The 24,222-nt window shown below is 34.9% G+C and overlaps 2 protein-coding genes across 3 annotated transcripts in view; both read right to left on the bottom strand.

The window, feature by feature from the left end:
• The window catches only part of LOC117123106 (stromelysin-1-like), a 22,798-nt gene extending 12,409 nt beyond the window's left edge, over positions 1-10,389 (bottom strand). The window contains exons 1-2 of the mRNA XM_033268939.1: positions 10,010-10,389; positions 2,849-3,030 (exon numbers count right to left, since the gene is read on the bottom strand). Of these exons, the coding sequence (XP_033124830.1) occupies positions 2,849-3,030; positions 10,010-10,132 (305 nt within the window). The 5' untranslated portion in view covers positions 10,133-10,389. The remainder of the gene's footprint in view (positions 1-2,848; positions 3,031-10,009) is intronic.
• Positions 10,390-14,827: 4,438 nt separating this feature from the next.
• LOC117123095 (neutral alpha-glucosidase AB-like) overlaps positions 14,828-24,222 on the bottom strand; it is a 73,578-nt gene continuing 64,183 nt past the window's right edge. For both annotated transcript variants that reach the window (XM_033268920.1, XM_033268921.1), the window contains 2 exons: positions 19,375-19,478; positions 14,828-18,135 (listed from right to left, as the gene is read on the bottom strand). In XM_033268920.1, the coding sequence (XP_033124811.1) occupies positions 18,026-18,135; positions 19,375-19,478 (214 nt within the window). In that variant the 3' untranslated portion in view covers positions 14,828-18,025. The remainder of the gene's footprint in view (positions 18,136-19,374; positions 19,479-24,222) is intronic.

Genomic DNA, 24,222 nt, shown 5'->3' with positions numbered 1-24,222 from the left:
TTTTTTTCATCCAATTGCAATTTATATATTTTATATGAGAAGAATCTATGAATATTCAGCTTTCCGTTTACTGAGGGGGGGGGGGGATGAACAACAAGATATTTGATTGGTGAACAGCCGAAATGGCAATTTAAACGAAGTCACTAAAAAGAGATCGAAATGCAGCCTCTACGCGCGGTGGGCGGTCAGCATAGCACCAATAGAAAAGTGAAAAATGATGGTGACCTTTTTCACTAAAAAGAGGTCCAAATGCAGCCTCTACGCGCTGTGGGCGTTCAGCATAGCACCAATAGAAAAGTGAAAAATGACGGTGACCTTTTTCAAGCAATACAATTGAAACAAATACTAAAGCAATCAGAAAAGAATTGCCTTCCAAATGCAGAAGAGAATGTGACAAAAATCCGACAAGTATTTGCCAGATACGACTATGGAAAGACATAAAATGACCTAAAAACAGCTTATGTCAGCGTGAAACACTTTTGCTAGGCTATTCTCGCTCTTGAACGATAATGTTGCAAGAAGAACCATTTCGTAGTTTTTGGAGCTTTTTGATTTGTCAATATGTATGGCTGATAATTTTACTTTATTTTGTCAGGTCGAGGTGATTTCACTTTATTTGACAATAGACTGATATTATTTCCACTCACAATAGTGTAGTCGCAATATTACTAATACAAAAGTGAAAGTTAAAAAGGGGAGAAAAGCAAAAATCTCTTGATTGATTTTAAAAGTCGTGTACTTGCAAAAATACTAAATTAATAATTGTTTTAAGTTTGAATATCGTGTTGTTAATAATAATAATAATAATAATAATAATAATAATAATAATATAATAATAATAATAATAATAATAATAATAATAATAATAATAATAATAATAATAATAATAATGATAATAATAATAATAAATAATAAAGATTTGTAAAGCGCAAACATCTCCACCTAAATAGAAAAAACAAGATACATATCACAAGAAGAAAATGTAACAAGACTCATCATTTTATTACTTTACCTTCTCATTTTTTAACCACAGTTATACCAATGTCTTTCGATATTTCATTTTCTTTTCTTTCTCTTCCTTACACTTTCCTTTTTTGTCATATGTTTGCTTATCTTTTCCTATTCTTTCTTATGTTTCCTTTTCTTCTTTTTTTCCCTTCCTTATGTTTTCTTTTTTTCTTTCTATGTTTTATTTTCTGTTTTAGTCTCTCCTTTTCTTTCTTATGCTTCCTTTCCATTCCATTTCTTTCTTATGTCTGTCTTTTTTCTTATTCTTTTCCTTTTCGATTTCCATTTCTTTTCCTTTTATCTTTTTCTTTCCCCCTTTCTTTCTTATTTGTAATGAAAATCAGGGCCCCGTGACCTTTTTCAGGGACCAACGTTTCTCTATTGATTTAGCATCACTACATAAAAAATGAACGAGCGGGCGGGGGAAACCTCCAGAAAAAGGGCTGAACGTCCTTTAAAGTCGGATAAGCTTCTCTTAGCAGACCTTAGCATATGATCATGTATTTTTTTCGACAGTGTGCAATCTTGTTCTTTTAGATTAGAATGACTTTGTTCTTTTTTTTTTTTTTTTGTATTTTTTTTTTTTTATTAGAAGAAATGTAAACCCCAAATATAGTGCAAGGTGTATAAGAGACAGCTCACTCACAGTTATGAATTTTCCTATCTGTTTTCCATTTTTTCTCTCGGTTTATAAAATCCCCATTCGGTGACCATCATTAGATTTTTGCTAATTAAAGCTTGATTTCCGCTCCTTTGCATATTTCCCTGATATAGGCCCTACAACATTTTTAACACTTTAAATTTATTATTTGTCGTATTAAACAACATGATAGGCCCAAAAAATAAAAATAAAGCAACATTTTTTTCTTCTGAAATTTCCATTTTTCGTGGCAGTGAGTGTGCTAATTGGCCTAATATAAATTTGTTTTATTCGAATCATCATTTTAGACAAGGTACAAAAAAGTCTGCCATATCTACGACCATACTACATCTGAAGATCAAGAATATAGAAGTTGTTAATAGTTTAAATGATTTTTTGTTCTAGAGTGGATTTTTGATATGCCATTAATAATAGAATCAACCTTAAGATCGATCTTTGCGTGTATGCTGAAACCATGGCTGTAAATTGTTATTGTTACAGCATGCACGCAAAGATCGTACGCGGCGGATATTTACACGATCTTTTGTTACTTTTTCGCCAGTGACGTCATGGTAAAATCGTATATAATCGCCTATAACTTCATAAAAAAAATAGCCAAAAAATATTTTAAGGTTGATTCTATAATTAATGGCATATCAAAAATCCTCTCTAGAACAAAAAATCAATTTGCTAGTTCTCTTTTAAAATGTGAATGAAATGAAAAGGAAAGGCGGGAACAAGGGACATATATGAATCATTGCGTGGGTTAGAACGCACGTGGATAACGATTCAATCGAACAAAAAACAAGGGTTTAGTTGAAAATCCAAGCTGAGTATTTTCACAGACTTTCACAACACAAAAATACACGTCAAAAGTTGCGCTACGCGTATCGAAGATTGATTACCGTACGCGTCTATTATGCGCTGCCCTACATTACTGTAAATGTTGCATTTAAACAGATATACAGTTCGCCTTCCAATTCGAGATCACTTTTGGACCTGAAAATTTAGGGTGGTCTTCGGAATCCACTTTAGATATGTGTTAAATGATGTCGATTGTTATTAGGTTCTTTGAAAAAGTGGTCTCAAATTAGAAGGTCTCGGAATTAAAGGGGTCTCGATGTAAACTGTGACGTCACCTTGCGAAGGATTCAATTTAATAAAACATTCCCGCAAAATAAAAATTGATATTTATTTTACCTGTATTTGACTAGATTACTTTTCCATTTTATATTGTAGTGCGCATAGCGTTTACACCTTCCGTTTGGGCATATTGTGTAGTTACCGTCATCTGGAGACGGGTCGTGTACACCGCAGTATGTGACGGCTTGGTTCGAATCTTCTCCATCTTCATTTAACGTTGGTTTCAAAGTTACACCTGTCTATACGAAAGAAAGATTCGATTACTATTTCAATTTCGTTCACTGTTAGCAACAATTACATATAGACCTTTCTGTAGATTAATCGAACTCAAGTGATCAATCAGTACAGGGCCAGGAATACGCGTATGTCCCACAAGATTACGCTTAGCAACAATATCCAAAGGCGAGGCATTTTGCAAAAAAAAGTTCACAATACTTTATATTTAATAAATAAAAGTAAATTAAATCCCAAACGTATATAAGAACTATGTTGGATATAATATGTATGTTACATGCCTAATCCTTGCTTACTTTACACTTTACGTTATTAATAATTTATTTTCAGTGCTGTTTTGTATAATCATCATCATTGGCATCGCCATCGCCATCGACTGAAGCCTGAGGGACTTAAGAGGTCAGGGTTCTCTCCCTCTCTATCTCCTCCTATAAAAAAGTTCATCAAACATCACAAGGGAAAACAAATCCCCTGTTTAAAAACCTTTGCCCCAGAACCTAAAGTACGTATGAATTCAGTACGTGCAGTAATTCGTTAGTTTGATCACACTTTTAAATGCACAGGAATACACAGTTTAAATGTCTACGACATGTGTTTTTACAAGCAACAAACAAGTAAGCAATGTAATTGACGGAGCATCAGTGGATAATCAGGATTAGGTCGTGTGTAAGGGAGGTAAATTGAAAACATGGATATGTTTCAAAAGTACATGAATGCCCCTAACTTGAAATAAGACAAAGTAATGGCGCTATAAGATCATTGTCAATTTCCCCCTCCCCTACTAAGCACCGGGACTTGGCTTCCGTCCATAACTGATGAAGTCATGTCGCGAGTAAGTCTTAAAGCAAATGTCATATTCTACGTGCATTCTGTGGTTTTATTCATTATTTTGTTTCTATGATAAGGCCAATATCTGGCTAAAATATGAGAATCTGTGCGCGTATATAGTTTGTGTATGACACAGTTTAACACTTTGGCGACGATGATTCAAACCGGGAAGACGTTCCCGATGGTGCTGCTTAGTAACGACATGGTGTATCAAGCTGAAGTCTGTCGCAGGTTCGTGTGGGAGGGGATAAATCATTCTGGCTCTCTGCCACACTATGTGTGTGTTCTGTTATTGCAGTAGTCAAAATATCCTGCAATCAGTCCTTAATTTTTATCCACTGTATCTTCAGCGAGCATAATAAGTTCATTTTGTTTCTTTGTAGATCTAAATGTCCCATTTCTGCATTTTTAAGGTCAGACCGTAACACACTTTTAATTAAAGTTTGTGCAGTTTCGTCCTTTGCGAGCTTTGAACTTGTTATCTCCTACAACTGCAAATCCTAATGCCACACTACTCAGCCTTATTGTAGGTTTTGCAAAGAACCTAAAGGTGACATACAGTAGTCCTTTAACTTTTGAGCTCTCAGCCCCAGCAAGTTCCGTCCCTCGGCAGCTTCCAGTATTCCTAACCTCAATTGTCGACTAAAGAAGAAGAAAAAGAAGAAGAGGAAGAGGAAGAGAAAAATGAGAAGGAAGAGAAAGAGGAAGAGGAGGAGGAGATGATAATAATAATAATAATAATAATAATAATAATAATAATAATAGATAGGCCTAATTGTGTACCCTTTTAATGTTATGTTCACCGAACTTGAACGAACTTTCATATTTCTAAAGAGCGCTATCAATGGACAACAATGACATTAAGGATGAGTGAGTGCAGTATGGGGTTAGGCACTCTAACCTCTAGTCTGATAAAATGTAATAAAATTATTAGTAACTGTCTTTTTTTACAGGAAGGAAGCTATTCTGTTTACGGTCCATCTTACTTTATATCAATAAATCGCCCACTGATGGACTCATTACCCTTCAGTTTGTGACAAAACGCGACGCTAAACAGTTATTCGCATTTTCTGGGAAGGTTTAGTTGCAGTGGGGTAGGAGTCTTGTGTGGCTGATGAGGGGAGGCCGGCGAAAATAAAGAGCGAGTGGGCTCGATTATTAAGTAAGGGGTCCTAGCTCGCAAAATAAGGCGATATGAGGTGATTCTTATCTACTTGAGCGTGATTTACTTTTTCAAATGGGGAAGGGGTGGTGCGCGAGCTTGTTTAGAGAGATTTTACTACAAAATATACAATTCAGGCAGTAGGAATACCGGTATGTAAAAGTTATATAGGATTGATACTATGCTACCGTCCGTTGATTGGCGGAGAAAAAAAAATCATAATTTCTTTAATATACAAAATAATTAAAGCAAAAAATATTAAATAAATTTTTTAATCTATTCTAGAATTACCAATTGCAATATGTCTTTATCTTTAATTATACTGTACTCGCCAGCGTGGTGGCAGCGGTGCATTTGCCCTCCCATCGGACAGCCTGGACACCCTGTCGTACGACGCCACGACGGCGGGTCGTCGGATCGAAAAACTAAACAAAATATTTTGCCTATAACGTTATTTTGATTGCCAACCCCTAGTATTGTGGTTTAATAGCACTATTTGAACCATACTAAGCCATGAAACTCTCCCAGTGAACCCAATACGGATTTTTTTTTTATTCCGGGACCCAGCAACGCTCTAGTCGGTACCTTGGTTTGGACACCTCCGTCGGCAAATTTCTGGCTCACGTACACCCGCTGATGCAATTCAAATTACACGCGCACATCTCCTGTTCGATATCACATAGATTTGCAAATCTACCGGAGAAAGGTGGGGTCCAGTTCCCACGAGACCGTCCACAAGAAGTGAGCAAAAAAAAACACCGTAATGCACTTTAGAACGAATGCTATTTAATCGTTTAAATGAGACACTGTAATGCCATAAAGGCCGTACCCCCTACCTGAGCCCTGCTCCTTGACTATGCTCAGACCTTTGGGCGACCTGACGATTGACATTGAGGCCAGCAGCATTAAGGGTTCAGATCCGCTAACGGTGGCTCTGCTTATTCCTCTATTTAGTGAGGGATCCAGGGGACTTTTACAATGGAGAGACCAGAGGGTTTCAACAATTTAGGTTCCGGCTGGCTGACCAAAGTTTAAATAACATTTGAACCACACACATGTGATAATAAACCTAAATATCATGTTTCTTATCGGATACGATATCAGTTGCTCGAGTCTCGTGGGTTTAGGTAGGCTCGGGGACGTGGGTCCCTAAGTGATGTTTAGGTACTGGAACGTTGGGGTCACTAGGGAACGAGTAAGCTCAGGCAATAAATAACGAATTCGAAACGGAAGGGATTCATAAACTCAATACAAGTCACAGGACGTAACAATGACCTTATTTAATTGAATTTGACAGACTACCGTTACACTTCTGGTCAGTAGCTACACAAATAAACATGTAGGCGTTTTTTTTTCTGCCTAAGGTAAATAAATTATGAAACGAATGCGTGTGTAAGTTTATAGCCAACGTATAATGTCAATATGTCAATTGTACAGAAAACGACAAAATTACTAGATAAGAGCGATAATGCATGAATTCGAAGACGCCTTATCGAAGAATTATATCAGAGATCATACATGATAATCACATTAGTTAGCACCCATTAGTACTTAAAATAGAACTTGAAACCTAAATTAAATCATCCGAAACTTACTTTTTGAGCCAAAGAAAATATAATATCGCACAATGTGTACATTGACTTTTGACTACTACTTACACCGCTACGGTCTAATAGGCTTGGGACTATTCCTTTTAAAAAATAAATACAAGAGATATAATAATTTGGTTATAACACTTTTGAAAATAAGTCATGTCGTGTGAAAGAACTATTATCAGTCGACGCCGCGACCTCCAAATTACTATTATGATTAAATATAACGTGATGCTGTTTAAACATGGATAATTTTGTCCTCTCTGTTCTGGGTCTAAACACGTTTATACAATACATTGTTACTGCTTCAATACAGAATACAGTAACTACGGTACCGTAATTATTGTAATTGCACTACAATTATAGGCATGCTGTTGTGTGGGTGTTCGATTATACAGTTTCTTTGCTTAGCCTACGAAAATGTCGGGTGAAAATACTGTAGCATAGCTAAGTTTACAGTCTTTTGGTACCCGTCTCCCCCTTACCATTCCTACCGTCCCCTAAACTGTATGCTACATTACTTTCGAAGAAAAACGAGCACAGACATCGTAATACGTCGGTGATTAAACTTAATTCCTTGAGTTTCTATGGTTACCGTCCAGGTACCCGATAAGCCGTCAGAACTTGGCGCTGTTAATATTCCCACTCAGGAGAATATTCCCTGTCATACGCATGCGCGTATCCTAGTCGGCGAGAACTCTCCCCTAATCGGGAAACATTATATATAGATATTATTTTACTGCTATGCAATGTTCGAAAAAAAGTAAGGTATCCTTTACGACCTCTGGCCGACTCGTGGGATAAACGAAGAATACGATACCATTCGTATGGTTGAGTTCATAGACGTTCTCATGAAAACATTTCTGGTTCAACTAGCAGAGACATTTATAGATATGAACTTCATTTCAGGGGGAAAACAATTTTGTAGACAATTGTATATATCGCGCAAATCTCAGAATTTATATTGGTTTTCAGGATAGATCTACGTTTGAGGAGAAATCGTCATGAGTCAGCGTGATTTTCGTTCTCTCCGGTTAAAAATAGCTTTTTAAAAATATATACCTCTTGGTTCTAACTTAAACTAGACCTAACATTCGGAATGTGATCACGGCGAATCGACGTGTTTACGAATTCTATCATCAGAGTTTTCCAACAGCAAGGACAGATAGCGTCGGGACCTTGACAGCTAACAGGAATAGCAAACCTAGTATTCTTAATTAAATTCCATGCTGCTCTATTAAACGTGCTTTCATCATTCATAATAAATTCCATCGAGAGTGTTACTGTTTCTCATGTTTGTAGTTTTGCTTTTCGCTACGAATTTGTTTATCTAAAAGATGCATTTTCAGCGCACAGACCTACTTGATGCAATGCACAAAAAGAGCGCGCAAAAAGAGCGCGCAAAAATGCGCAAATAATAAACGTCGGATGCAGGCATACTCCGAATCAAAAACGAACATTCAGATAAAATCGTATGAAGCTATATATTCCAAAATGATCTCAAACTACGCGTGTATGTAAATGGTGGATGGCATTCTACTTAATCCAGCCATGGAGTTATAATTATTTTGTGATTCAGCCAAGTGCAAAGTCATGAAAATATTAATTAGGCCTACTTAGCTCAAAATGCCAGCAACGTCGATAAAAATTTCTTTTTCGTCTACATTAACTATGTGATACCAGATTGGAAATAGTTTTTTAGTTATAGTAAATATGTTAAACTTACATCTCATCCAATTTGGAGTATATTAAGTGGTAAATCCAGGAATTCGAAACAAAGGGGCGCCAGGGAGGGAATTTTTACATATGGTAGGTCCCACAAAATTTGGGGCCGAGGTACAACATCTTATATCGGACGGCCCTGGCGGTCGGAAAATTACGCTTTCTTTGAATATTCTAAGATTTAAAATGGAGGGGATGTATAGTGGCTGGGCTTTCATTGATTCCACCTCTGCCTTTATCATAGAATCATGATTAATATTAACCGAACTGCTACACTGTACATGATGCAATGGTAACACATTATACTGTAGTTAAATTTGGAATGTCGGATCAGTGAGGAGATCGAAATAAGATCAACATGCACGTCGTGCATACCAGTCAATTTTTTAACCCTATTTATAGAGGGTAGCCCTTCCAGCGTATCCTAGACGGTCGGCTGATATTCCGGGGCCCTCTATAAATGAAATGACTGGATAGATTAAAAAGGTATTCAAGTGCGTCAGGAGTGTGTATATGCAACGTCAGTTATTATAATAATAATAATTATTATGTCTGTTCTAATATGCTATTATAAATCCTATTATCTGTTAAAATCATTACCGGTATCATAATTGTGTGTACGTGCAACGTCAGTTATTATCATAATAATATAAATACAGTAATTATATCTGTTCTATTACACTATTACAATATTTCCTGTTAAAATCATTAACATAATTTATCTGTTTCAATAAATTTCGTTTGTCTAAATAAGGTGCTACTCTCCTTTTCAATGTTTTATATTTACTCCTTGATGTAGGCCTATATTTGTACGTAGGCCTACTTTGTTTACGAAATACATGATAGATGAAAATGTCATTTGTATCAATAGGTACTGTACATTTCAATTTTATATTATCAATGAATTAAATAATGAATGAAAAAAACCCTTCCAGATTAAGTAATAACCATAAAGGATATGTCCCCCTATATAACCCTTAGCACCTATACCGGGCCTATGTGATGAAAAAGGCAAGTAGGTCTAATAGAAACATAACAAAAACAACAAATTGACGCATGCGCATACAATTAAATAAATACAGTACACGATAAGCAATTCCCCTTCCGACTAGCAGTACAGTGTAAATTTATGACCCTACCTAATTTTTTTCCATTAGGCCTACAAGCCATTAAAAGTGAAAACACGAGATTGTTAGAAATTTTGTAGCTGACCACGTAGAACAGTTTTTCATTTTTGGTTCAGAAAGTTCATTTGTTCTTGACTATTGAATTACAGTACAGTATTTAAGATATAAATAATAAACTATATAATAATATATACTAAATATACAAATAAGCCTATTATATCTATAAATATTGTTATTACATTATTTTGTTTGAAAAGAAACGCCAGCGTTTGAGTCCGATATTACGAAATGAAACACACCTTTGTTGAACCGTTTATGCATCATCTGTCTAGCGCTGAAGGAGCCACTTAGCAGCAAATTAATAAAATTATCTGTTTCAAATTATCTATTCCAAAATAAACTGCCTGGCTGGTACGATAGCAGGCAGGAGCTAATTTCTGCGACTGTTAACTAAAATCTGCTACTGAACATTAAGAAAATTTGAACACCGCGGTATGATGCCGACGTGGCAGAAAAAAATAAAGCATGTTAAAAATACTGTCAGTTTACTCACTTGACTGTTCTCTTGAAAGTTTGGATCGAGTCCCGTTCCTAATACGAATGCACCTTTGCTAAAAGATCTAGCAGTGCAGACGCCGAACATAAGTGCTACACATAGACATTGAAGCTGGAACATAGTTTATTGCAGCACTAGTCTAATACTCTACTGCTTTTGTAAACGTTTGAATACAGTTCGTTCCCTGGAGGAGCGCAAACGATTGGGCACCTCGGCCGATTCGCTTCAACTTAAATATATCAGAAGACGGATTATTGCGTATTTTGTATAAGCATTCCTCTGGATCTGTGCTCCGACGTAATGCTCCAACCGCTTGACTGTGCAACCGCACAGCGAATGGAACCCGTCCCGTACAGAAATAGCGCATACAGTTGCGACGACTGTTCCCCAGGGTCAAAATGTCACTTAGTCTTTGATTTCCCGAATTGGGTTTGTAGTGATGATTATCAACAACAATATTGCACGTCATGCGGCAATGAACGAATGCTGTGAAGTTAAAACCTAAAACGGTCAATGCCAACCCCATTAATTTTGGGTTGCAGCTAACTTTAAACAGCAATAGGAATTCCTGACAATATTAGTGATTGGCGAATGATTTAGCAATAACACACAATACGAAAGTCAGAAGGTGATTTCTTTTTTGTGCCTTCGGTACACATCAATATAGATGCCAGGGGTGGCGCCAGGGGGCGGGGAGGACTGACCCACCCCGTTCGGAGAGAAAAACCATAATTCATCGGGGAGGAAAAAAATATATAGGCCTATGCATTTTTACATAGGCCCTATTAGAAGTAGACCCCAAAACCGATTAAATAAGCCTTTGAAACACCTAAATGTCATATTTATCGGACCACCCCCACCCCCCGCGCCACCACTGATATATGCAACCTTTTAGTTGTTAATGGTAATGAACTTTTCTGCTAAATTTGCGTAACGGCGTGTTTTGGGACATGCGCGTATACCTAGCTATTAAATAATAGGCCTATGTTCTGATTGGCCAGTTGTTAAGTTTGATTGACACGATGGGAAGGTTGGGACATTCAATGCCACCTAAAAATCTATTATTAAATTAAATTGATTATTGAATTGCTGAATTTGTATGTAGGTCTATATAATAAGCTTTCAACTTAGAACGAGAAAGAAATCCTCTCTAATTAATGGAAATTAAAATACAGGTCTCCCCACGACCCCCACCAATTAAAAGCTACTTTTGGGACCGGAGTTTTCATGGTCTTTAGCAGCATTGGTCTCCAATCAGAATAATAAAGATAAAAGACATTTGTTAATGCGGGACCACAGGAAAGTGCGCCCTGAGCATCTTACATTAGATGGATTTGTGCGCTATATAAAACTACACTATTATTATTATTATTATTAATTGGAGGTTGTCTTTAAGTGGAAAGTCTTTAATTAGAGGTAGATCTTTAATACTATTTTAATTACTGGTCTTACCATCTACTCTTAAATTTCTGGCAGGAAATTTGAGTTACGTAGTTAAACATTTAACTTTTACATATTGAAAGTTGTTAACCTCTGAGGTATTTTAATAAGGTATAGTCAAAACATTTATGTCAATTTTTAGATTTGTCGATTTTGCCGATTTCCTGATGGTTGGGTGGCAGTAAATCTGTAAAGTGAACAGTCCACCAGAATGCAGAACGCCTTTTCTGTGATCGGCTTGAATCCATAATTATTTCCTAGACGATTGTTTTAACATTAATCAAGTAGGCCCATATGAAAGGACATTTACGGTTAGGCCTATCAATCGAACTTAACAATTGACCGATCCGATCCGAAAGGGGCCAGCAATAACGAGCTTGTACGTCCATCGACCACACCTGTCCCTAGCAACAATATTTGAGGGACGGCGCTTAGCGTAAATTCCTAAATACATTTTTTGATTATTAAAATGTTTATAAAGTTTATGTTGAGATGTTTTTTTAAATATTTTGATTGTTACGATATAGGCCTAATGTATTTTGTTTACATGAGACCCTCGATTATTAGTTTCACTGCCGCTTTCGAAAATAAAGTTTCAATATACAGGAATTAATATAAAAATATAGGTGAGGCCTATGTTTTAAAAGCGATACTACAGTAGAGTATATAAACAGCGTCACAGGAAATTGTAATTTAAGGCGTTTCTGAGAGGAAGAAGGAAATTGTAAATTTTAAGGTGTTAAAAATAAAAATGAATACAGGAGGAGGTCACTGAGGTGGAAATAAAGAAAGTTTAGAACTAGTTTGACAAATTACACTAGGTATTCAAAATGTAAGGTAAGAGTTAAGTACTACAAGAGTGATACACAATTATTTTGCGGCGAGGAGTGAAATTAAGCAAACTGAGGTGGTGGTGCCAATGTGGGGGAAGGGGAGGGGTTAAGCCACGCGTCAGACAGGCAAAGAAGATGACCAGCTAGCCTCAACAGAAGTCGTCAGACAACCCTCCCCATCCACCCCCATCGGACACGGTGCACTGCAATCCGACCTTCTTAATCTGCGATATTTCTCAAGTGCTTTTTATTTAGATATTGATTAAATATAAACCCCCTCAAACCAAAAGAAACGAAAGCAAACCATTCTCCACCCAGAAGGGAATTCAACTGAAAAGTAAAAATAAGTAGAAATCACGCACAGAAATAATCGTATAATATGATCCGGGTAAGATTATTAAATGATTACTATGAAAAGACAAGATAATCGATTCGCCGGACAAAATTACGAATGTTTTTATCTAACTACTGTCGCAGACACGGTTTACTGCATAATAACCTATACGATTACTGTAGTCTGCACCTTGTAACCTCTTTACATAGAATTGATTTAGGCTAATTGGCGAAGTGTGGTACAGTTATTAATAATTCATCCAGGTTCTTTCTCAACGTGACCACAATACATTTGACATTTGTGTCAACCATAGAGGCATACAGTAGTGTCATACACAGTATTGCTATTCTCTGGTTTTCATACGTTTCTGTGGGGGATATACGCCGACAATCATTCCATGTTTTTGACAGAACTGCCTCAGCCTTAGGCCTATGCGTCAGCAAAAATGGAAATTACCAAATTTACTTTTATAGGCCTACATTGGTATCAACTAGATAATTACCAGTATTTATACGAATAAACGCCCAACTTGGGAAAAAAAATCTCCCCTTCAGAGCTCGCCTCATTTAGAATAAACGCCTCCCTCGAATAAACTCCCCGAGACGTTTATTTTTTCCTCTAATTAAACCCCCCCCCCCCTCAAATGATGTAGGCCTAAACAAAACTAATGGAAGCAACATCATTCTCAACACATTATATTAATATTCTACTCCAGTAGAATTACATTCTAACCTGGTTGGGATTGTCTTAAGGATCACGAAATAACACATTTTGACGGTAATTGTTGCAGTTCCACATAGGCCTACAGAGAAATTATTTGAGTATACATGTATACGTATCCATTTTACACTAAAAAATAAATAACCGCCCCTCAAAAACCATTCTTAACCATAACATCTTTTTTATTCGAATAAATACGGTAGGTCCCTATCTGCAAGCGAGGAATAAGAAAAAGTCGGATATTAGGATTCACAAAACAGACACACGAACATTATCATACATTGACAGGTTTACGCACTGATCAGTGCGCGAGAGTTAATCCCTACTTCTTCTGAAATAGTTAGCTGAGCTTCCGGGGTCTAATCGTTCAAAGGGGTCATTAATTGTCTGTAGAAGACTGGTCAACGTTAAGTGGATTCCCCTTAAAGATAACATCTGTCATAAAATCTGAAAATTCGGTAATTCAATAAAACACTGAATACACAGGCTAAGCTAGAACAAATTAATCATTCGCTAATTTACCAACATTGTACTACGAAGTGACTCGGCCTATAAGCTAATTTTAGGATCTATACAATAATACATAGACGGTATATTTATAGATCATAAATTTATTGATATTTGAAAGCTAGTAACTTACTTAATGCAAAGTAAGTATTAAAATATTAAATGTCTCGATCACGGTATCGACGGTTACGTGTGCGTGTGTGTTTTTAGAAATTTTACCAGGCTCGTGTTCATAATTTTAAATTAGCAGTATTGTGTGATCTACTGAACTTCGGACTACTTCAACAACGTAATACCAAAAAGAAAATTGGATTCTCCCCTCATTTTATGGGGAAATAAACGATTGAAAAATACTCTACAATGCAAAGATTGACTTAACTTAAGAAAACTTAATGGACCTATGTTTAATTTGGTATAATTATTGTCTATTTCATCAGTTGTCAAACACTAACCATCACAAATTTGTCACTTGAGTAATTTTGCAATACTTGAACACAATGGGTAACCCCCCCCCCCCCACTCTAGACCAAATCTATCCCAACTCAACACCGTTAGTCCCTTTAGGAAAAAGTAGTGACCTCGTGCGTCAATCCAAATTATGTTTTGCATGGAAGAGAATGCGCTGCAGAATGGCTACACGTCCAGTTAATACCAGATTAGTGGCCCCTAATCTCTGTCTGAGAACATTAGCTTATTAAATCATCATTTCGTCTGCTTTTTCGTACCCAGAGGGAAGGTACATAGATCTCGTTGTTGACGCCTACTTCATTAGAAATTACGAAAAGTAAATAATCTTAATCTTCCATTTTTAAAAACACTATACTTTCAGCGAAATTATAAGTTTTAATGAACTGAGCGATGAATTATGTAGGACAAATGAGGATTAACAGATTAAGATATAACTCACCGAAAATAACACAAATTAACTATGAGAGGTCATCTCCATGCCAACATTAGCAACACAAGGTATCGTCAATGACATTTCTTGGAAGAATTTTTTTTTATTGGAATTTCGTTTCGAAACCTGATAAGAACTTGTTTTGACATGCATGAATGATTTTAAACTCATGCTCCCTAATAATAACAATAATAACAACAATAACAATAATAATAATATAGTATTAATGTCACCTATCAATGACAATATTTAAAATAATTGTCCAAAACTACAAATCAATAAAGAAAGGCAATAATAATAACAAAAAGTCTATGTAAAAGAAAAACAAAAAAAATCAATATTAATCATTATTTTTCACCCAAAAGCTGATACTGACCTTCTATCACTTTGAATTATTTTATCTTGAAATCAATATTAATCAAATTATATTTATAATAATTTCCAACCCCAAACAAAAACAAAAACAAAAACAAAAAAAAAAAAAATCACAAAAAAAATTTAAATAACAGAAATTTTAATAGGCATATATGTTTGACATCAAAATATGAAAGAAAAATCTAAAAATATCAAAAATTAACACACCAAGTATAATTCTCAATAACTAGTTGACCAATCAGAGAGCACAATAAATTCATAACTTGGTCCAACTAATTGACCAATCAGAAAGCACAACAGATTTAAAACTTGGCCAAATAACCAGTGGCTGAGAAATATCCAACAGAACACCATACTAAGGAGGCAACGGATACTTTTTCACTACTGCTTCAAAATTCTGATTTACAGATGAAAAAACCTTTTCGCTAAGCCCCACTCCTTTGATATTGTTGTCAATGTCTCACAAAACGACAGTGTTAAAACAAACGCAAACACATGCTTTCATGGGACATGTGTGCATGTTAGCCAGCGCATATTCCTGGCCTCTTCTGATTGGTCAGTTGTTAAGTGTGATTGACACTCTTAAAAGATACGTTAACACCTAAACTTTCTTTTTCTATTTTCTGGGGTTTTTTTTTTTCTTGTTATACCCTTTATTCTGATTAGTTTTGAGTGCTCTCTGCATATACATACAGTTTACAAATGTCCACAATTTTTATTACATAACATTTACAACATTAATTTTCCTATCGTTTTACAAAAACATTTATAAATATCATCATTTAAATGAAAAAGCACAAGCCAAGTGTGCAATTACATAGAATTAGAAATTATTTTGAAGGGTAAATATTATTTATAAAAGAGTCTGAATGGGACTAATTTACTTATTGCTTAAGTAGTTACTAGAAAAATAATATTTGCATTTGCTAGAGAAGCTACTGAAATTATTGAACTACCATGATTAATGATACCAATACAAGCACCTGTTTAATGATATACAGTAGTATTTTGAATGACATATGGGGCTTGTCATGCCAAATCCAGAATCATTGACCAAAGCAAGAACATCGCCTTTTTAAAAAAAATTTATATACTCCACATTATAAGCTTTAAAATGTTATTTACTGGAATCGACTTATTATTGCCAAAGTTAAGAATGAAAGTATTACAGCTTCTCTCTACTAAAGTATACAATACAATACTGCCCCATTCTTATGCAAATTATTCATTTAGTGACAGTACGCTGGTTTTAGGATGGCAGGCCTCATGTTTTTGAAACCTTCTTCTACCTCTGACAAAATTCAAATAGTAAACAACATTTTTCAATGTCAACATACAATGCATTTGACATTGTTTTCTTAAGGTATATTTTAAGCATGATTTACAAATGTGATGAAACATTTCAAAACCATAATTATTTGAAACAAATGGCAGTTGTCAATGTTTATGACAATTACAATTTAATATTGAAGCATAATTTCCACGAAAAAGAGAAACTGTTACAAGATATTTTTTTAGTTCAAATGTTTGTTTAGCATTTATGACTTGTGACACAATTCCTTAGTTGTCAAAAACAAGATCAAATAATTTTTGTTTTGTAAGAGTTGGCAAAAACATGGAACAGAAATCGAGGGAGCGAGTCTTGAAAAAAAAAATAAAGGGGTTAAATTAGGGTCACTTAGGTGCTTTAATCTATATTAACAAGACAGCACTACATTAGTGTTATGAATCATGTATATAGACAAAAATTAATAAAAGTAAATTAATTTGGATTGTCATGCTAAAAACAATACATGTTTTGTATAAATAATTGAGTGTCCTTATGTTTGAATCTAAGTCAATATGTGGACTTTGCCAAATAACTATCTTTATTAACTATCTTCAAATCTTGGCTGTACATTAGAGTCTTGGAACAAGATAGACATAAATTCAAACTGTCAAAAACATACACAAGTATAGCCCCACACCATATATCATGAATACCCTATTAATCAAATGTAAATTTTGTAGGCCTCATTTAAGATCAAATAGTTTCAAAATGTTTCCTGTATACCACATCTATGTGATACCGTACATAAAACAAATCTTCCATCAACAATTGTAATTCCTTCATTCTAATAATTCATACAATAATAATATTTACTCCTAATTTTCAGAAACGGGATTGTTTTCTCTATATATTTCAAGGCTGTATTTCAGACATTAACATTTCTGTAATTTATGTTTTGTTAAAAGTAATTCATTTGAAGTAATTAACTGACATTTTTTTAATTAGCTTGAAACAGTAAAAAAAAGGCATAAGGAAAAAAAATATGAACAGATGATATGAACCTAGAATTTGGACTATGAAGAAAGCTAAACCATTTTACCATTATATTTGAATAGTTAAGCATAACTTATCAGAATGTTTCAGAATGCACAATATAAATGACTAAATTAGGTTGCATTTTTAGGTCCTTAAATGATCCATTTTGTGAGGTAATGTTGAGATAAAATTATGGGTCAAATTATATATAGATTCCTATCATGACATTTGAATTTTGAGACCAAGTAAGATAAGAAATGAGATCAGATGATAGTTTCAAGATATTAGTCCCTTTTTATGTTGTCAAATCAACAGATCACAACAATGAGGTCAAATTATTAGGTCACTGATGTCGAAACTATGAAATATAAGGTCATAGGTCAGGAATTTTGTTAGATACAACTTTACTAGGCAGGAACATCATAATATGTGTTTTAATTATGTTATTAACAATTTATACTTCTTTAACAAAGCACAGGCCTGATAGAGACATTTTTACATGAAAATACAAAATTGTAAACATTCAGTACAGGGGTGAATTTTTTTCTCTTTCTATGAAAATATATCATTAATGAAAACCTAAGGAATGAAGCTGCTTAAGTTACTTTAGCACTATGACCCAGTCATCTTGTAGCCGCAGGTCAGGCTTGCGTATAACTACAGAATTTGTGAATTGGTCAAAGTTAAATTCAACATTTTTCATTGGAGTATCTGAAAATAAAATAGAACGATTGTTAATTAGGTTTTGTAAATAAAATATGCGTACATGTTTTAGAGGACAAAAACAACTACACAACTTAAACTATGTACCTGCTTACTTTCACAAAAAAAAAATCCAGTGCTAACGACTTGCAAACAACCTCCTTGATAATTTACCCTGGAAAGTCTTATTTGAACAGAGTGACTCAGTTAAATCTTAATGAATGCATGCAACTACTATACACACTGCTGAAATTCTCCCGTACGGGCAAAATCCTACAATCTGTTGTTCAGCCATTTTAGTATTTGAGTCTTTGGTAGAGTACTGTTACACCAAATTAAAGTCAGTATTTGTCTTGATAAAACTTAAGTTAATGCAAACACAACTTGATACAATGCATTATGGGTAATTTAGTTATTTGTACTAATGACGTAACAATGCTTTATGTATGGCATTGTAGGTAATGTATTCAATTCAATTTATTCAATTTATTCCGTTCATATAAATGGAAAATATATTGAGTACATTTCATTTACAATTATAAATTTTAAAATACATTAAAATTACAGAATAAGACATTAAAATACAACACCAGATTCAACACCAGATTCACAAACAATACTAATGCTCTGTGGGATAAAAAGTGAAAAAAACAATAATACAGTAAAAAAGCCACCAGGGTCCAATTCCATAAAATACCAAACACCATAAAATAGCATAAAAAATACATCAAAAGTTCCTAAAAATATTTAATAAAAATTTCTATACTGTACTGTGACTACTTTCCAAAAAATCTGATGAAATTTACATAAATATAAAAAAAATGTACTTAATTGTGTTAATGAATGACTGATTTATGCAATGCAATGTGGGTAATGCATTTACATATTTTAGGGACCACAGTGGAAATAAGTTGATTTTTGTACTTTTCTGTGTTTTTATCCTTGAATGTCTTTACTATTGATTACTTTCAAAATGAATAAATAAAAAATAAATAAAAGAAAACTTATGCTAATGGCATAACAGCTTTAGTTCTTTCTCTATGGTAATACATTGTAGGTTATTTGGTTGTGCTAATTGACATGATCTATTTCATACAATGCATTATGTAGGTAATGTACTTACTTGTGGTAGGTAATGTACTTACTTGCACTAATGACATAAACTGCTTTATGTAATGCATTGTGGGTAATGCACTTAATTGTGCTAATGACATGTACTGATCAATGCAGTGTTGGTAATGTACTTACTTGGGCTAATGGCATGAATTGTTGTAGGTGCTTCAAAAATACCAATCACGATTATTCTCTCCACTGTAGATTCTGTTGCATAGTTACCATTGTTGTCTATTTTCCTGTTAACAATGAAAAATTATGGTCAAAATGAAAATATCAGAATCAATTCATGTACAATGAACACAAGCTTTATAAGTTCATCCCTTCTCATACCCTTGAGGGAGCCCCCTTCATCTAATTAACATATCTGGGGTTATTGGTGGGGTCTTTTCTACCAATAACCACCTAACTACAGCAGATATGTTAATTAGTTGAAGGGGGCTACCTCAAGGTTATGAGAAGGGATGAATTTATAAAGCATGTGTGGAATCTGAAGCAAACAAAATTGGGCTTCACCTACACACTAAGAAAACTGAATTCATGAGCTTCAATCAACTGCTACCTATCAATCAAATCAGGGCAAAAAATGGGGCACAAATAATGGAAGTTGAAAATTTTAAATATCTTGGGGCATGGATTGGAAACACAGAAAATGATATGCCAGTGAGGAAAGCACTAGCTTGGAGTGCCTGTCATAAACTAAGATCAACATGGACCTCCAAGTTGTCACGGAAGATCAAAGTACGCTTTTTCCTTGCCACTGTGGAGTCAATACTGCTCTATGGATCAGCCACATGGACCCCTGACTAAGAAACTAACTAAACAACTAAATAGAGCATATACTAGAATGCTACGCATGGCCGTAAATGTTTCTTGGATGGCTCATCTAACAAACGAGCAACTGTATCAAAACATCCCTCTCGTCTCTGAAAAAGTGAGGCAAAATAAGAATGCAACTTGCTGGTCAGTGTGTGTGTCACAGTGAGGAAGTCGCTTGCAACCTAGTGCTATGGGAACCAGTGGCGGCTCTAGGATATATTTTCTGGGGGGGGGGGCTAAGTTGTCTGACAGGGGGACTTGAGCTCGTAGGCTCGAGCTGGGAGAAGGGGTTGAGAGGGGTTCCCCTCCCAAATGAGATTTTTTACAAGAATATCAACCTCTAAATGGCCGAAAATGGCACTCTCAGACTGTGACAAACATGTGTTGGCTTAGTGTGGGCCTATTTTTATATGTTTTTTGGTCTGACTGTCCAACAAGCTCTGTCCGGCAGGGGGTGGGGGGCCTTGACCTGTCCGGTGGAGCGCTTAAGCTCCCCCTGCCACCCCGCTGGCGCCGCCACTGATGGGAACCTCTGGATGGATATAAGAATAGAGGTAGAAAGAAAACTACTTTCACAGACATACTTAGGCAAGACACAGGGATGAAAAATGTTAAAGAGCTTCAAAATTGTATGATGGATGGAAACATCTGGAGTGAGCATGTGCAGGCATCAGTGCGACCTGGCGGTCGGCGAAGGTAAGGTAAGGTTTTTCCACGGGACCAACGCTTATTTATTACTTTCTGCTGGCCTCCCCACTTTGTTTTCCCCATACTGGTCAATAAAACTGTTAAATTGTATGTTTCATGTTTGCATGAAGTGAATTAAAGTAAAGTTGAAAGATGAAGTTGAATATACAGTATTTCATGTGCAATGCCTTCAACATTGATGTATGAGACATAACAGAGCACCTGTAATGTGCAAATTATGATTATGAAGGTTAAACTATTAAAATACATCATGCTATAAAAAATGTGGAATGGGAAATGTATTAATAAATTTGTATGTGGTGTACATTCTTAACAAAGTATAGGATATGGAATATTGTGAGGCTAAAAACTTAAAACAGGACCCTGCCTCGTATCACACTCATCCAGCCACTGTTCCTCACTCTATACTAGCCCAAAATCAGTTGCTCATCCAAAACTGGTCTATGTCACCCTACACTGACCCCTAATCCATCACTCACCAAGCACTGGTTCTAGCCACCCTTAACTGGCCCCAAATCATTAATTTACCCTGTACTGGCCCCAGATTATACCTGCACTAGTCCCAGGTTATACCCTGCACTAGTCCCAGGTTATACCCTGCACTAGTCCAAGGTTATACCCTGTCCTAGCCCCAGATTACCCTACACTAGCCCCTAATCACTAAACACACACTGCACTCTGGTTAACACCTGTGCCCAAATTGGGAATTTACTCTACACATGCCGCAACTCAAGTCAACAACTCTTTCACCCACCCTTAAATTGCTTCAATGTCACACAGAATTATTTTGCATTTCCAGGGTTGTTTTTTTGTATTTTAAGGTACAATAATATCAAAGAATCCAGTCACTGACTAATGTACCTAATCCACAAATAATTAAGACGAAACATACTTTCACTCCATTTGGTTTAAATTTGATTACGAAAAAATAAAGTACCAGTAAAATCAAAAAGGTTACAATTTGAAGAGAGGAATACGATGATATTCCCATAAATTTTCAGCATGACAGTAACATATCTAGGGGAGGAGGAGAGAGAATAAAACAATTTTCCCAGGGTTTCCTAAAAATTTGCTGAGCAAAAGAAGTACACTCAAGTATTTAAAAATTGTTCTTATATCACCTCATTCTTCAAGCTAATTTTCCCTACATTACATTTGTTCCCCCTCCCCCATTATCCTTGATACACTACTGTTGCATGCCACTAACACAAAATGTAAAAGATCATCAAATATATCCATAAAATCTAAATCAAAAATTGTATAATTAAGGCCAATTAGAAGAATATTTATAATTGAGGTTGTTTCCTAGATAAATATTCATGATAAGAGTTTACAATACTTTAATATCCTATAGTAGTTTGTCGTTTAACACCTTTACGACCAAGAAGTGTTGTTTCTATCTCTACCCAAGTCACTCTCCCATAAATTTTTCCTAACTTATTCATCCTTAACTTCAACCTCAATTTCACACACAATTATTTTGAATTCCAAGGTTGTCTGTACTCCGGAACGTACCTGAGCTACAATTAATAATAGCCAAACATACTTTTACTCCATTTGGTAAAAATTTGATTATGAAACATAATGTAATATAAAAAGGAGCTACAGGTTAAAAAATATATAAGATGTTTTATAAATGCTTTGCATACCACAGACACGTGTGAAATTTGATCATCGACAACATTCATGAATGAATCAAAAATAATTATATAATTAAGGGCAATTAGAATAGAATATATAACTAAATAGATATCCAAAATTAGAGATTACCAAATTGTCATAAGTAAAAATATTTTTTTAATGAATATATATATAAAATAAATAAATAAAAAACATAATAAATTGAATAAGTTTAATTAAAGAGTTTTAATACCATTAGTTATTTGCATAAAGTGGGTTAACATTTGCGTTCTTCCAGTACTGTGGTATGAATCCTAAGGAGTACTGTAGGTACCTAAATAGTAGATATAATGGCAAGTCAAATTGAAGGTGTTTTAAGTATGTTTTAATAAGGTTCCTATAACTTCATTCCTGGACATTTAATTAAAAGGCTGAAATACTTTATTACAATAGCGTGTCAGACTTTTATTCAAAGTGTTTTATACTTAGTTGCCATTTACAATCTATTACCTTATAAAATTTTGAGTGTTTAACAGAAAGGCAAGCCTGTTCATACCGTGTTCACAGTAACAAATTGTTATACAAATGATTTACGACAAGTTGCAGAGAGAGAAATTATCAAAATCAGCTGAAAATCGTTCTCCGGGTCAGTTTTTAATCTATCATTGTTCACAATTAATTTACTGAAAGTCGTCGCCATGTGCCCAGATTAGGTGGCTACTGTGGTTTTTATTATCTCCTATTAAATATAACATTTTGGCCCCTGGTTGTAAGGTTTCTGGTATTGGTATATGGTCTCTGGGGACCTCCAGTATTATATATAAATATACACATCCCCTTGTTAAAGCAATGGCAGATCTGTGTACAAATGCTGTCCAATTGTTTTCTTTCTTTTCTGTTGTATACATTTGGATGTTTCATGCTTATTATTTTGTTTAATAATATCTGTCATCGATCGATAGTTTTGGTCGCCTGTGCCGATGGTTGATATGACAACGTTCTATGCCAAATCCTGAAATGCATTTTACCACTAAGTGGTACTTCCTTACCAAGTCCATTCAACATCTGGTAATGAAACTTCAATTTTATAGCAATTTGGATGATATTGATTTAGAAAAGTCACTGTACTTTACGTTCGTTAACTTTTGTTAGTCAAAACTTTTGTCTAAGGATTAATGTTTGTATACACAACAATGCTAAACAAGTTGAACAAGGCATGGAAATCAAGACAGTCAAATATATTTATATCCATGAGAAAAAAAAACAGCAAACAATATCAAAATTTCCACAAAGAAAGAGTAAAAACCTAATAATACGATATTCATGTGTGTTTACGTGAAAAAAAGAACAAAAAAATAAGTGAATTCTTTAAATTGCACTACATAGATTGTTGCATTTTTTTGATAGGGTATTCTTCAATTTCATGTTGACAAATGTAATACATTATTACAGGTGAGAGTTTGATCAAACCCCTTCTCCAAAGAATGCACAGTACCTCCTTTAGCTTTCAGAAATTATTTCCCTTTAGAAAAACACTCGGAAAAATACATCTTTTATGTATTAGTTCAGATAGATATTGTCAATCACAATAGGCCTATAATTCGCTCCCAGGTAAATGTGTATAACAGAGAGAAATCAAAACATTACCTGGGAAAAATTTATTGTATTTGTGATGCGAGTCTGTCATTGGAAATACGTAGTTGATACGCGCCGCCGCGTTTGTATTAGTCATTGAGTCATTTTATTGTGGGTTCACATTAAAACAGAGCAAAATTAATTGATTGTGAAATGGCAGTAAGCCATAAGTTGACCAACTAGGAACTACATGAATGTAAA

Source organism: Anneissia japonica, unplaced genomic scaffold (genome assembly GCF_011630105.1).
Source record: "Anneissia japonica isolate Jap-2015-1 unplaced genomic scaffold, ASM1163010v1 scaffold11402_len470986_cov188, whole genome shotgun sequence".
Classification (NCBI taxonomy): Eukaryota; Metazoa; Echinodermata; class Crinoidea; order Comatulida; family Comatulidae; genus Anneissia; species Anneissia japonica.
The sequence above is the reverse complement of the archived record's forward strand: the minus strand, read 5'-3'. Positions and strand labels throughout refer to the sequence as shown.